Source organism: Lagenorhynchus albirostris, chromosome 13 (assembly GCF_949774975.1).
Source record: "Lagenorhynchus albirostris chromosome 13, mLagAlb1.1, whole genome shotgun sequence".
Classification (NCBI taxonomy): domain Eukaryota; kingdom Metazoa; phylum Chordata; class Mammalia; order Artiodactyla; family Delphinidae; genus Lagenorhynchus; species Lagenorhynchus albirostris.
Window position 1 is genome coordinate 53,690,626 of NC_083107.1, and position 15,117 is coordinate 53,705,742.

Sequence of the window (15,117 nt, forward strand, 5' to 3'; positions counted from 1 at the left end):
TAACAGAGAACAAAACTGATTGATAAAGTTTCAGATTTCACACTGCAACTAACCTTCAAGAAACTACCCATTCCGAAGTTTTGATAATGTATCAAAGAGGAATATCCACAATTATCTGAAGCTATTAAAATACTCTCTTTCAATACATATTTGTGTGAGGCCAGATTTCTTCATATACTTCGAACACAGTGCCACACTGCAACAAATTGAATGCAGAAGCAGATAGGAGAATCCAGTACAACATTAAAGGATTTACAAAAATGAAAACCAGTGCTACTTTTCACAGTTTACAAAATAATTATTTTCATAAAACAATGCTATTTATGTTAACAGGTGATGTAAAATTTCTTGGTTTTAACTTCTAATACGATAAATATCAACAGATATAACCCACAAAAGCAAAAGTTCTTTGGGATCTTGAATTTTTAGAAATATAAATGGGTCCTGATACCAAAATGGTTGAGAACAGCTAGACTAGGGAATTCAGATTAATAAGTATTGAATATGGGCTTTTCTTTTGCTAACTCACACATTATTTATATTTCCAGGGCCACCAAACCCCCTAAGAAAGATTTTTTAAAGTAGTATAAAAAATGTTTTTGGAGTGGATAAGGGGTTACTTAGTATTGTCCTTTAGCGTTTGGTTAATTCTTACTTAGAATTATAATTCACCTACATGGTTCTGTATGAAATTTTTCACAATAAATATTCTAACTATATAAAATGTTTAAAATAACATTCAAAACTGGACTTTTATTTTTAAGTATCATATGAAATAGTAATATGTCACACTGTTTTTATCAATTCTTTATTTAGGTAACAAGTTGGTTATGTTCACTGCATTGTATGAAACATCACAATATCATACTGGAAAGGTACTATCAGTACAGGGTTGGATCAGAGTGGACAGTTTGAACAACAAACCATTTTGCATTCTTCATTCCCTAGCTTTTAACAACCCCCCAAACCCAGTCAAGGGACAAACAGCTTTTAACATTATCATGTAAAGCACTTCAACTTACAAGGCTAAAATCTAAAGAATAAATAAAATATGTTGTGGCAATAATTCCTTTTTAGACCAAAAATCAGGTGCACAATAAATCAAATGATCAAGAAAGCTGTATTCAAATGTGTGGCTCTCCAGAAACAGCTTCAGGAAAATGTTACAGAAAATACCATGAATTCCATTTCACACAGGACCAGATGATGACTCATTTTAACTACACACAAGGGCAATTATATCCTGCTGAAACACAATTTAAACAGATAGAAAATGTTTACAAAGCATCCACAACATGTAAACCATGTACAAATGGATACATTCATTGCTTCTCCTACCCCAATAGCTTCTTTTAGATAAATATTTCACTCTTCATGTTCAGCATTAACTGGCTACATGCAAAACTCAAAAGAATTCAAGGATTCAAGGTTATTGTAAAAATAGAATTAAACTAATAATCTTCAAGTACCTTATGTGACAGCCACTCCGTACCGTGCCCAATGTTATAAAATGAAAGGTTACTGAACCCATGAAAATATCTCTGTAATATTTCCTTAGATCTAAAATAGATAATTTTAAATGTATTTATAGTCATTTCAGTGATATTCTGAGCTTTTAAAATAACGTAAACAATTAAAAAATTATACCAAATTACACAAAACTTGTTGTATCTTAAAAGCTGAAAAATTAAAACTATAGAAACCCACATGTAAAACAAAAATCACAATTTACATTATAAAGGCAAATCTCATTTAAAAAAATTTGCAGCAGTGAGATGTCAAAGCAAATTATAAATAGCCATAAATTAATCCATTTGGTTTCAAGAGGTTTTTCTAGTGAGAGTTGAAGGATGTGGTAGGTACATGCATAAAATTTGTAAAGGTTTATAATATTATTGCCAAATACACTTTATCTTGAAGCAGGCAACATTACAATTTGGACATTATTGGAGAACCCAGTTTGGTAATACAGGTAAAATTGGAAAAAAATTAAATAACAATTAATAATAAATATAAATCCTATAGTAAATTGCTCAAATGAAATTTTAAGTCACAGAGCTGCAAAAGGCTTCCAACTTGGTGAACTGAAAAAAGGAACATCTCATACAATTCTTTACTCTTACATGCTTATATGTTGTGTGTCTTGTTTAAAAAAAAAAAAAAACACATAATGTATCTTCAGAGTACAGCTAACTATATTCCCATGCACCTCAGGCATATTCGTTATTTGTGGTGAAATAACTCCATTGGTTTCTAGGGTCAAAAGTTCAATATAGATGTAACCAGTATGCCTGAGGTTGGCAAAAAATACTGTAGTACAGGCAATGCTACAAGTGGCAATTACCAGAAAACACAAATATGAACAAATGATGGGAAATGCTAATGATTTTCTGCTCATATCACAAAACGCTGGGAATCCACAAGAATATTTTTTCCCTTGTACTGAAGAAAATTGTGATTAAAAGTTTTTTTCCCCCAATTTTCAGAATCAAAAGCATTTTAGAAGGCTTATAAGGCTACCATGGGTCTTCTAGATCTCCAGCACCCTACAGGAAGAGAAAAGGAAGAATATTATTATTATTTACCTACACCACTTCCAGGTTGGATTGAACTTCAAAAGAAAACAAAATTAGATGAACAAGTTACCTTCCTTTCTTTGTTTGAAAAGGTAATTTTTACATAGAGGTGTGTGTACTGTTTATTGTGTGTATACACACATGGATCTACCTAACATAGATAACTGGTTGGGTTTTTTCTCCCCTTTCCACCAAATGCCTTCCTCTTTCTCAAACCACTTAAAAATATTCTGGCATTGGAAAAATAGATCAAAAAAACAACAGCTACATCCGAAGATTCCAAAGTTTCAACTGTACCTTAAGCAACTTTAGACATATGATAAATATAAAACATGAAAAAGATAAGTTAAAATGTTCTACATACACAAAATAATTGTTTTTAAAAATACTTTCCCATGTGACTGAGTCATCTGTATTTTAAAAATTCATTTTAGCAAAAGTGAAACTCATATGTGCCACTATTTAAAATATCTTATAATTCTTGCATTTATATCTGATGAATACTTATAGCAAAACTCACAGTCTTACAATCTTTAAAAAGCTCATCACGGCAATTTTCTGACATGTCTACATGTGTCCATACTGTCCAAAGATTAATATTTTGTATCACAAAAAGGGGATAAAAAACAGAATAGATTTACTTTGAGTAAGCAAGACTTCTCAAAAATTTTTTCCTTTTAATTAATGAAAACCGCACCTAGCCAAAGTTTTCTAAATTTTATATACATACAAATGAAATTCGAATGAGTATTTTTCCAATATACCAAACCTGGTTGTTTTCAAAAAATTAATTTAAAAATAAGTACAACATGCATAGGTTATTCCACATCACATGCTTTATTTGGACTTAAACACTTATAATTTCATTCTAAACACTTGGTTGACATACATTTTGATGTATGTAGTTAGGCTATACAGAATATACAAACCAAAGCTGTATGAATAATACATAGGTTTTTCAAAAATTATGTCTCATAAAGAATACAGAGAAAGGAAAAATAACCACACATCCAGTACCTCAGAACTACTAAAAAATAAAACTACAGAGATGTAAAATATAAACAAGTCAAAGAACACACAAATTATCATCCTTGAAAAAAGAAATTACAGGCCAGCATCTGCCATTCTTTGAAGAACTAAAATTACTAAAGAAAACATAAATTTATTACAAAGCTAACTATGAGTGTACTAATACGTGAAGCAGTATAATTCTACATTAACAAGTTCTTCCACAACGTAAAGTAATCTTGCTAATTGGTAATCTCTAATCCTATCGAGTATGAATTTAACTACTGACTTTAATAACTGGTAGCCTCACTTCTGGCATACAATATGAAATGACATATAATTTTATTAAATTCAAAGTACTCTAAATAGCCAATTTTAAACTATCTGATAAAGATGTATGCAAAGGCCTTCTTAAAAAACAAGGCTATATGACTATAATAAAACTAGTTTACCAAGATTCAAATAACAAAACGGTTATATAAATGCATACATTATACTTCCTAAGTAAAAACCATCAAATCAAAGATCACAAAAATATTACCACAAAGTAAAGTCATAGTTTTTCACCACTCATCTTTGTCCCTGCATCTTCAGTACAGCTGTCTAATTCAGCAAGATCACTTTTTGATTCGGTATGGCTTTCCTGCATTGTCACTGGGTTTCCAGCATCACTGTTCGAAGAAGTAGCTGTAGCAGCTTGTTCAGCAGGGTTTTCTTCTCCCTCTACTTTAGCTAGCCTGTAACTAGTCAGCATCTCCTCCAGAAGTTGTCGGTAGTTTCCCCTATGATTAATTCTCATTTGCCTGAGAGCTTCCACCAATTTCCCCTGTGATCCACTTTCCTCTGCTTCATCGGAGGCCTTTTTTTAAGATTCAAGACCCCAGTGTCAGTAGACAAACTAGGATATCACATGTATTTCATAACATATCACAGCAAAACACTCATTTCTCTACCATGAGTAATATAGTCTAAGAACGAGAACATTTCGTTAAATAAGTATCAAGTGTTACTTGTGTCAATTAACAAAATTTCCAATTGAAATATCTCAAGTAATTTTTAGCAAATGATCATGAACTAGTTTATGTTTTATTTCATATCGATATTTGAAGCTTAATCTGAAATTTACTTGGCTATTAAAATTCAACACCAACACAAGCATCTCCTAAAACTGGCTTACTTAATTAAAAAAACAATAATTGGATATAATTATTTAGTACAAAAGGAAATTAGTGTTTAAAGCAATAGGAAAGGACAGAAAAGCAAGCCATTAGATTCTTCATTTCTGCTAAATGACAGGAAGGAGAGGAGATACAAAATGTAAAATTATATAAATTTAAACTAGATTTTGCGGGAATTGTAAAGCTTCTGTGGATAAAATTTCTATTTACTTTTTGTCTTTAAATATTTTACTAAAAACATCTCTAGATTAAAATAGACAGTCATTTTAATCATTATAATAAGATATGAATAGTAAACTACTCAATTCTTTTATATTTTATTGAATTTTGTAAAACCTACAGGTTTCTACAATAGTAGCTACTTAATCTTGTTTACAGAACAAGCTCTAATATCCAAGCTGATCATACTGATATGCTGACAGACTAAAAGCAAGTCAACCTTGTAATATGTGACTCCTGATGTGATGCGTTAGGGAGTACAAAGTTATGTCCTGTGTTCTTGCCGAAAATGTTTAATATGACTCTAATAAAGCTAAGTCCCAATTTACAGGAAAACAGGGAATCACGTGAAAGGGCACCACAAGGAAACAATCATATGATCCAGAATGTAGGACATCCTATAAAAAGCTGGCTTAGACTCTTCATGTTCAGTGTTAATGGGAAAAAAAATTGGGAGCTTCATTAAAGGCTTGCTTAATGTGCTTGATTGGTAACAACTGGACTAGACCATGTAACAATTATAACAGTCATTCTATGGGCAACTGGGAAAATTTGGACTCAATATTAGATAATATTAAATTTATTATCAATTTTCTTAGGTATAATAATAATGTTATGGTTATGTATACAGAAAAATGTCCTCATTCTCAAGAGCTGCATGCCAAAATATTTACAGCTAAAATATTATATCTGCAATTTGCTGTCAAAGGTTCAGTCCAAAAAAAAAAAGTCATCTACGTATACATAGAGAGAGAGAAAGCAAATACGGTAAAATGTTAAAACATGAGTCTAGGTAGAAGGTGTACAGGTGTTCACTTTATTATTTCAATTTTTCTATATGTTTGGAAGTTTTCATCATAAAGTGTTGGGAAAATAAAATACAAAAAGGTTACTGATATAGATGATCTGTTACAAACTCTTAACCATCTTTGGAGGCTGTTACTCTATAATTCTACAACAAAGATAATACTACTATAACCACATAATAAATGGCAATGTTTATTAGAAAAATCAGAGCACTGGAATTTTTTTTTTAAATCGCCCCTGTGGCAAAAAGCAAGAGGTGATACTGTGTATAACATATGTTTTATGTGTAGGTATATGTGTGTTCTGTCCATATTTTTTAGGATATTATTATGTAAAATGTCTGGGAAGAAAGGAAATACAGCAATATAAAAATGATAATAATGGGTAGTGAAGTTTCAGAAGCTTTATTTTTCTTTGAATTCTCCAATTTTCTACATCAAGCATATTAACTATCAAAATAACTTTTTTTAATTTGCAAAATTTATTGTGTGGAGAGAACATAATGAAGTGTGCTCTCTGTTAAGATTTTTCTCTTTCTTCCCCCCTTACCTTTCCTTCTGTACTAAATAAATGTTATTTCCCTAAATAAAGTTTCTCATTTGAATCTACTCAGGAAAGGTTAAGATGGAACAATGAGATAAATGCTTGCTAGTCGTAAACCTTATCAGTCTTTAATCAGGTCTACCAAAAGGAAATTTTCTATTTGAGAGTATATCACAAAGAACTTTTAATGAAGGGCATAAGACTCCTCTCTGCCCTCCAAATAAAAACCCCTCAAACCAACAACTCCCTTTGACAACTCCCTAGGATACAAACAAAATCTGCTTCAAGTGGACAGTTACACATAGAGAGCTCAACCTTGGTTTTACATCAGAATCACCTGTAGAATTTTCAAAATTATACAGATGCCAAAGCTCCATCCCATGATATTCATATTCAGTGGGTTGGGGTGATTTTCTTAAAGCCTGATAGGTGATTCTGATACACGGCAAAGGTTGAGAACCACTGATAAACTGTCTTACTTCTTTGAGCTTATTGATACGGTTGGATCAAAGGTTGTTGTATTTGGATGTATCTCACTCTCCATCTGACACATTTATTATTACAGTAATCATCTGTTTCTGTGAATTGCTGTAATAGTGGTAGTTGGGGAGAGAAAAGTAGTTGCTTTATAAAAAACACATTAAAACCCAAACTGTAAATTAAGTAGGGATGGATTTACAATGGCCAATTGAAAAGAATTTGAGTTAATGACCACATTTAAGTCATTTTATATTATAGCAAATTACAGTTTCTTTTTGTGCTAGATAGACAATGGATGGGTGAAACCTCTTCCCCAGCCATTTCATTTGATTCCTCAAAATAATGTTACACAACTCTCTCATGGATTCTCATTAATATCAGAAAAGGAATCTATTGTTTAGCTGCACCTTCTTTACCTGAATTCACACACAAAGCACATCACGTTTATAGATTTACCACAGCAATTAATTCCACCTTGCAACTGTTCACAAGTCTCTCCAAATCTCTGTAAAATCTCTGAGATAAAGATAATTTCGATTCCTTTCTGTATCCTCCCTACCACCTAGAGAAGGAAAATTAATGCCTGTGGCTAAGAACTTTATATACATAATCTCATTTAATCCTTACAGGTACCCTACGTAATAGATACTGCAACTCTAGTTTTTATAAGTGAAGAAACTAAGGCTCAGAAAGATTTAAGTTATTTGTCAGGGTAACAATGCTAGTAAGTGACAGAACTCAGATTTCTGTACAGGTGTAATTAACATCAATGTCCCTCTGAATGTTCTTTTGAATACACTATGGTAACAGTTTTTGCATACTAAGTGCCTCATATAAATAGACACTTACTAAATAAATATTGGTTAAAATTATTGTAGAACTGGACCACAAATTATTTCATATTGAAGTCTATAATGCATTTCCTTGTCACAGAAAAATTAATAAAATTATAGGACAAAAAAATCATATTAGATGGGATGGTTTAAATTATTCTGCAAAATAAATTTAAGGCAATTACAGAAATGGGAATTTAGGACTTTTCCCTCAGATTTTGTTTTTAAGGTTTTACTGTCATGTAGACTTACACAGCTTGAGAATCAAATTTCTCATTATGAAAACACTGCCTTACACCAAATAAGACACAGGAATATGGATACATCAAGCAGAGGGCAAAGAGAAGAGGGGAAAATTTTTTTAAATGGAATTTAACTAGCTAATATTTATTTGCAGCAATTTTTAAAAAATAGTTGTCATTAGTGAAATTCTTCAAATGATTAGCTAAAACAGTGGAGAGAAAGTGAAGAATGCTAGTATATTTACTATGTTTTTTGGAGTCCCATGCCCTGCTTATCAGGTTAAAAATAATTTTTAGAAGATTCTCAAATATGACTTCATGAGATACAATTAACAGTGACTAATAAAGAATCTAATAAATTATGTTATCTTCAAGGATCATGTAAACTTCAATCAATCTGAAATAATTTTAAAAAGTCACTTAAATGGTCAAGACCAAATAGCTACAAGAAGTGGTATGTCAAATGACACCTTAAAAAATAGTGACTAGGGCTTCCCTGGTGGCGCAGTGGTTGAGAGTCCGCCTGCCGATGCAGGGGACACAGGTTCGTGCCCCGGTCCGGGAAGATCTCACATGCCGCGGAGCGGCTGGGCCCGTGAGCCATGGCTGCTGAGCCTGCGCCTCGGGAGCCTGTGCTCCGCAACGGGAGAGGCCACAACAGTGAGAGGCCCGCGTACCGCAAAAAAAAAAAAAAAAAGAATAAAAAAAAAAAGAATAAAAAAAAAATAGTGACTAAAATTAGTGCATTTTCAAACAGTGTAGGTAGGTCTTCTCCATAAAAATGCTTTGACAAGTGAAAAAGTAAACAAGAAACAATTTACAAAAAACCTAGTATTCACAAAATCCTAAAACTGTGATATAAAAATATAATTGATCTATTTGAAATAAAATTAAAAAGAAGACTGTATATAAAACTTAATAATGTGAAAACAGAACAGGGAGATTTTGGGGGGCTTTTGTCCTGTCTTCCCTCCCCTTCTCAAAATCCAAATGCCTTAAAATGTTTTTTTAGTTAGAATAAAAATGAGTATTTAAATGAAAAATAACTAATAAGACACTGGGCTTCACTACTTAGTCTCAACAAGTTTATAAAATATTCCTCATCAAAAAACAGAGTATTTTAAGACTATTAAACATGAGATTCACTAAAGAACGGGAAATGATTTTTCTTGCACAACAGACAGAGGTGGGGGTACAGACACATATGTAATCTCTAAATATCTTAGAAAGGCTGCATGGAAAGGTGTAAAGGGAATAGTTTTTGGAGTCATTCTGAGTTAGATTCAAATTCTGGCTACTCGATTTATCTAGCTTTGCAACCTGGGCAAGCTACTCTGCACCAATTCTTAGTCTTCTCTGTAAGAGAAGGGTGTTGAGGAGATTACCTATAACTAATATTTAGATATAGATATATAGATATGACTTAGCACAAGTAGGAGTTGGGTAAATACAAGTTCCCCCTTTATCATTGGAAAATCATCAACTTACATAGCTACCTGATCAGTGGTATACTGATTCAAAAGCATCTTAAGTCTCCATTGAGGGAAGAAGTGAACCTTTTGGCATGGAAAATATAAAGCTCAAAAAATAAACTTTCCTTCTAATTAGTAACCTCATATTATTTTTTAAAATACATGACTTAAAGATAGTCTTAGCCATATATACACTACCAAATGTAAAATAGATAGCTAGTGGGAAGCAGCTGCATAGCACAGGGACATCAGCTAGGTGCTTTGTGACCACCTAGAGGGGTGGAATAGGGAGAGTGGGAGGGAGGCTCAAGAAGGAGGGGATATAGGGATATATGGGTACATACAGGTGATTCACTTTGTTATACAGAAGAAGCTACCACAATACTGTAAAGCAATTACATTCCAATAAAGATGTAAAAAAAAAAAAAGATAGTCTTGCAAACTACTAGAAAGAAAGAAACAGAAATATTTCTAACTTAACTAGTATTTATTGAGCTCTCAGTGTATGTCAGGTGAGAGAGCTCAGCACTGCTGTAGGTGCTGTGATATAGCCATAAACAAATCAGATGAAGTCCCAGATCCCAAAGAATTTAAATTCTAGTAATAAAACCAGACTAGCATTTTTTTAGATAAACAAGGACTTACTGTATAGCATAGGGAACTATATTCAATATCTTATAATACCCTATAACGGAAAAGAATCTGAAAAAGAATATATATATGTAAATACATAAACAAAACAGAAAACTGTGTATCACTTTGCTGTACACCTAAAACTAACCCAACACTGTAAATCAACTATTCTTCAATTAAAAACAAGCTAACTAGCATTTTAAAAGAAGGGCAGTCGGGGGAGGGGGGATTCCAGAGCCCTACCTTATATAACAACTTAAAGCAAAATGCAGTTTTACTTTTTCTGATCCTCTGGGTGATTATTCTTTTGGGAGTCACAGACTCCTCTGAGGAACTAATGAAAACCACAGACTTACTCTAAATCATTAAATAATGTGTATGCACACACATAAATACATTTGCAAAAACTTTTGGGGGATTCACGAACCCCTTTATTAAGAATTCATGCTTAACTCTTTTCTACAGATTTTGATTTTAAAGCTGGGAAAATATCAGTATTGCTTATATTAAGAAGACTGAACATATTCCAGAAAGTTGAACTAAAATACAAAAATTTAGTAAAGCAACTTAAGAAGAGTCCCCTAAATAATGAACTTTCTGAATATATTTTAAATGATTTACTTTGACTTATATCCAACTGAGCTTTTAAAAATACTTTTATTAATCAAAAGATTTTTTTAATATAAGAAAAATGAATAAATCCCTATTTCTAATGGTACTACTTATAGGCATTCACAGCAGAACAATTCTATCTTGGACATAAAGTAGACATTTTAGGAATCTAATCTCTGATTTACTCTGATGAGCATTCATTTTTTAAAAAATATCTGAATAAAAAATTATTTTTGTTATTTAAAAAAATAACACCTCCCAACTCTCTCCTCCTCTGTATTTCTACCATACCTCTGTCTTTCCCATTCTGCAAGTTAACTACATCAGCCCCTGCCACTGTGTACTTCCTGGCAGCATCTTCCGCATGGCACGGATCTAACCAAGCTGAGAAGCATTTATGGAGCACTTCTGTGTCTAACTCACTGCTATCGTAGGTAAAGTTAAGAGCTAAGAATTTAATCAAACCTCTATAAGTTCTTCAGTTTTCTGTTTCTTTTGTACTCTTTAGTACATTTCTTCTACTTGTGATTATGGTTCAACATTTTTCTAAGGTTGTGATTATTCTGAAAGGGTAAAGTAATGTTTCCCAAAATAGGATTCTGGGCTGCAAAAGTGAGTTTTTACAGTAAACAAGGAAGTTTCTCTAATCCACACATCTATCTACTAATGATGAGTTTATACTTATCATCTCTGTGATCATTTCACAACTACTTGACTTCCAGCATCTCTTTAATCTAATACTGCATATGTTTCTAACAGATTAAAATACCAGATACTCCTTTGAGTCTGTCATTCTTATGCTGCAAACACAGGGTGGCTCTACACTCTAAAATACAAAGTTCAAAAGGTGTGTCCAGTCTCTTCACAAATACTTCTGGCATCCTGAATTCTTATTTTTCACCATAGCAATTCTCTGCTCTAGCCAAAACGATGTCCTCTCTTTCAAAGATAGCTTAAACTTTGTTCTTGCCTTGACCATCCATGTGAACTATCATCCTCCTCCTTTACTTTCTGCCATTCAAACCATTCTTCAAAACCAATCTTTTCTCTGAAAATCTGACTTCCCAAGCAATTACTGTACAATTCACATGGCAATTAATCACATTCTATATTTTGTCATTTCTTTTTATCCTTTAGTAAATGATGTGAAACCCTTTTATTAATTAATTTGTATGTTTATATCTACACTGCCAGGTGCATTGAGAGTAGGGATGGGGGACCATGCCTTGTTTCATAGTCTCCTCCCATATCAATTCATTACACGGTGGATTGTCAGTGTTTAGTCTTAGAAAGCTTATATATAAAGGTGATTAACTATACATCCCCTTAATTTACAGTCAAATAATAATGGTCTTTAAGGCCAGTTTTATATCCTGAGCATCTCTTCTGAGTTTCATGGTTCTGTTGCCTATTTATTCACTGTTTATATAGCTACTATGTATAATAAGTATTTTCTATTTTTTAAAAAAGTTTAAAATTCATCCTTGGTAGATGTTAAACAGAAATTCTGGGTTACAAACTTTTTTTTTTTGGAGTAAAAGCTGCCAATGTTCTTGAGAGACCAAGAAATCCAGCAAGTATATTATGAAATAATTTTTTCAGATTACACACTGGGGTTGCATTTTCAAACACATGAGGGAACAGGAGTACTTACATGGCTAATAATGAATCAATAACTATTTGAGGTCTCATTTCCTCCAAACCTGGTGATGGGTGCTGTGTGGAACCTATAATCTAGCTGAAGAGGTAAGACTCTCTTTACTCTACCTCCCAATTACTACCATCTTTTTAGTTGTATCAACATCCTATCCTCACTTGTTTGGTTTAGGGTTCTTCAAATGCATCACATGACATATCTTTATTTTTAATTTCCACATCTTTGTATACAATTCTTAATACTTTAAGGGACGTGCCACAAAAGAGTCTCAGAATCACTGCTCCAGGCCAAGGTATAAATTCTGTTATTAGCAATATATAGTATCATTTATTCAACTAACTAAAATGCATTAATTATAAAAATTACCCTTTTTATCAGTATAACTTTTATTGTTAAGAAAAAAGAAATTATATGATATTGCTGTACAATAATGAACCCTGGAAAACAATGCAATTGAGATGATACATAATTTCTACCAGTGGCTGATGTCTCTCTCAAGACCTGCCAAGAGGAGCTAGAGACTTGGAGGGTGAGTCTATTTCTTCTCAACAAGTTTCATTACTATGTTTGGCTCCCTTAAATCTCTGAAGCATACATGTTAAAATTAAGTTGTTCATTTTTAGATGCCCAAAAACTTGAAAACTCATAATCTGTCTCTGATTGAAAACTCATAACTTGTCTATGAGAAGACAGTTAGTTGAATTACTGACTTTGAAATTTAGGGCAGTTTTTTTAAAAAGGACACTGTTTTGCCTGCTCGTACTAGTATTAAAATAAAACAAAAAACTTACACAGGAGCAGCTGATCAGTATTTCTAAGGAAGGTAAAGGGACAAAGAGTTTTGCTCTGATGAAGCACAGCAGGATACAACAAAATGGTTATCCCAGTTCAACAGATATACCCACAGCACAACAAGAATGTTAAAAATGAATTATCCTCAGGTCTTCAACTGGGCACAAAGGGGCACTGAAAGGTAAAGGTCTACTCTTTAAAATAATAACATCACTATTGCTAACTTCCAGTGATGCTAACAGCCTGCTGGAGGAGAAATTGACATATTTAAAAGCACATTCTTTGTTTGCCTCAAAATTAATATTTAAGGGAGAAAGAGAAGGAAAGGCAGACATACAGGGAAGAAGTAAGTACAGCCCACACAAAAAGGTATTTGATGCCCATTAAATGAAAACAAACCTATCTACAAAACAGAACTTTATCTCTACCTTCCACTTCAATATATTTCCTTTAATTTTAACTGACTCCTTAAAACGAAAAGCAGTCATAATTTCCAGTATTTGTATTATAAAATTATTTAAAATACTTAAGAAATAAAATAAAGCTTACCCCATCACTTTCTCTATGTGGATTCAGCCTACTATAAACAGCTTCAATAACATTGCGCCTAAAAAGAAATATGCTTTAGTTTTATTAAATTACATACAGTTGTTAAGCTTCTGAGTATTTTAAATAATACTTCATATCTTAACTACACTCAAAAATTAATTGCTTCATTAAATACCTGCCAAGAACATAATATCTGCATTTCACTCAGAACTTGATCCTGCACAATCCATTTGTTCTCATTTACCAAGGAAAGAAGGACCTTCATCCTCAAACAGTATAATAAATAATGCCTTGAAAAGAAAATCTCTTCTCGATGAAATTTTAGAGTTCTTCTCTAGTATAAGAACTATCAACCCATTTCATCTTTAGATAATTGATGTACTTCTTACCAAAAATTATTTAATTACTAACTATAAATGAAGTCAAAATTTGTTCTTTTTCTTCTACTTACTTGCCGGCAAGACCTCCCCCAGGAGGCAAATTCGGGATATTTTCTGCAGACAAGATGCGCATGACATGGGCAAGATCAGGCATTCCTTCCTCACCAGACTTCTCCATAATTTCTGTAGGTTTTTAAAAAGGGTTCCTAAATTAATGTGATAACTCAGAATTCACACAGTGAAACAAGAGGTACTATTTGGTAGTACCTATTTTAAAATATAAAATGCAAATATTACCTTACTATCACAACACAAGGAACAAAAAAAGTAAGATAAAAAGTTATTTGCATATATATACTCATTTTAGCATTATTCATAAAAGCAGAAACTGGAACAAATTAAATGTCCAATAAAAGGACAGTTAAGAAAATTTTGGTATAGCCACTGAGTGAAATGGTTTATAATCAGTAAAAATGATCCCTATGAGCACAGCACAGCCACATGGAAAAACACTTTTGATCTATTATTTTCTGTAAAAATATAAAAGTTATTAATGCTATAATTACAGGAAAACAAAAGCAATGGAAAGATAAGGACTATAAGAAGGGGAAAATTAAAAACTGTTTTATAGGTTTTTTGATACTTAGTTGTGTTCCACAATTTATTTAAAACAGAAAAGGAAAATAAATCTCAGAACTTGCTAATACTTAGAACAAAACAAAACATTTCCATGTTTCACTTATATTTACAATTTATGGAAAACAGATTTTTAAAGCATGATCATTTGGCCAGTATTAAGACATAAAATCCTCAAAAATCAGACAACAGCAAACTTACTTTTAAGACAACAAAAAAGCAGAGTCCTAAGCAGCCCTCAAGATGCAAACTCCAAACTGTTTCCCATGTGTCCCTCACAGGGACTTCACTGTGACCTTGATTTTCACTGCTCCCATTCAACTCTGCTCCGACTCCTACCTGTATCTCCAAAGGTGCTATTCAAAGAAACCTTCTAGATTTTCACATATACTTCCTCCCTTGGTTTGCAACACTTTTTACATCAATCCAACCAGCCTCTTTGTATGGTTAAAGTGTATTTATACTTCAGGTTTCAACTTTATGTGTCACTTTCTCAAATT

The 15,117-nt window shown here is 32.5% G+C and overlaps 1 protein-coding gene across 4 annotated transcripts in view; it reads right to left on the reverse strand.

Annotated features, from left to right (window-relative positions):
- Positions 1–792: 792 nt before the first annotated feature.
- Positions 793–15,117, reverse strand: part of PPM1B (protein phosphatase, Mg2+/Mn2+ dependent 1B) — an 80,364-nt gene continuing 66,039 nt past the window's right edge. For 3 of the 4 annotated variants that reach the window (XM_060168946.1, XM_060168945.1, XM_060168943.1), the window contains 3 exons: positions 14,053–14,164; positions 13,602–13,659; positions 3,391–4,443 (listed from right to left, as the gene is read on the reverse strand). In XM_060168946.1, the coding sequence (XP_060024929.1) occupies positions 4,138–4,443; positions 13,602–13,659; positions 14,053–14,164 (476 nt within the window). In that variant the 3' untranslated portion in view covers positions 3,391–4,137. Of the gene's footprint in view, positions 2,547–3,390; positions 4,444–13,601; positions 13,660–14,052; positions 14,165–15,117 lie in introns of those variants that run through there. The other variant, XM_060168944.1, reaches the window with a different exon arrangement.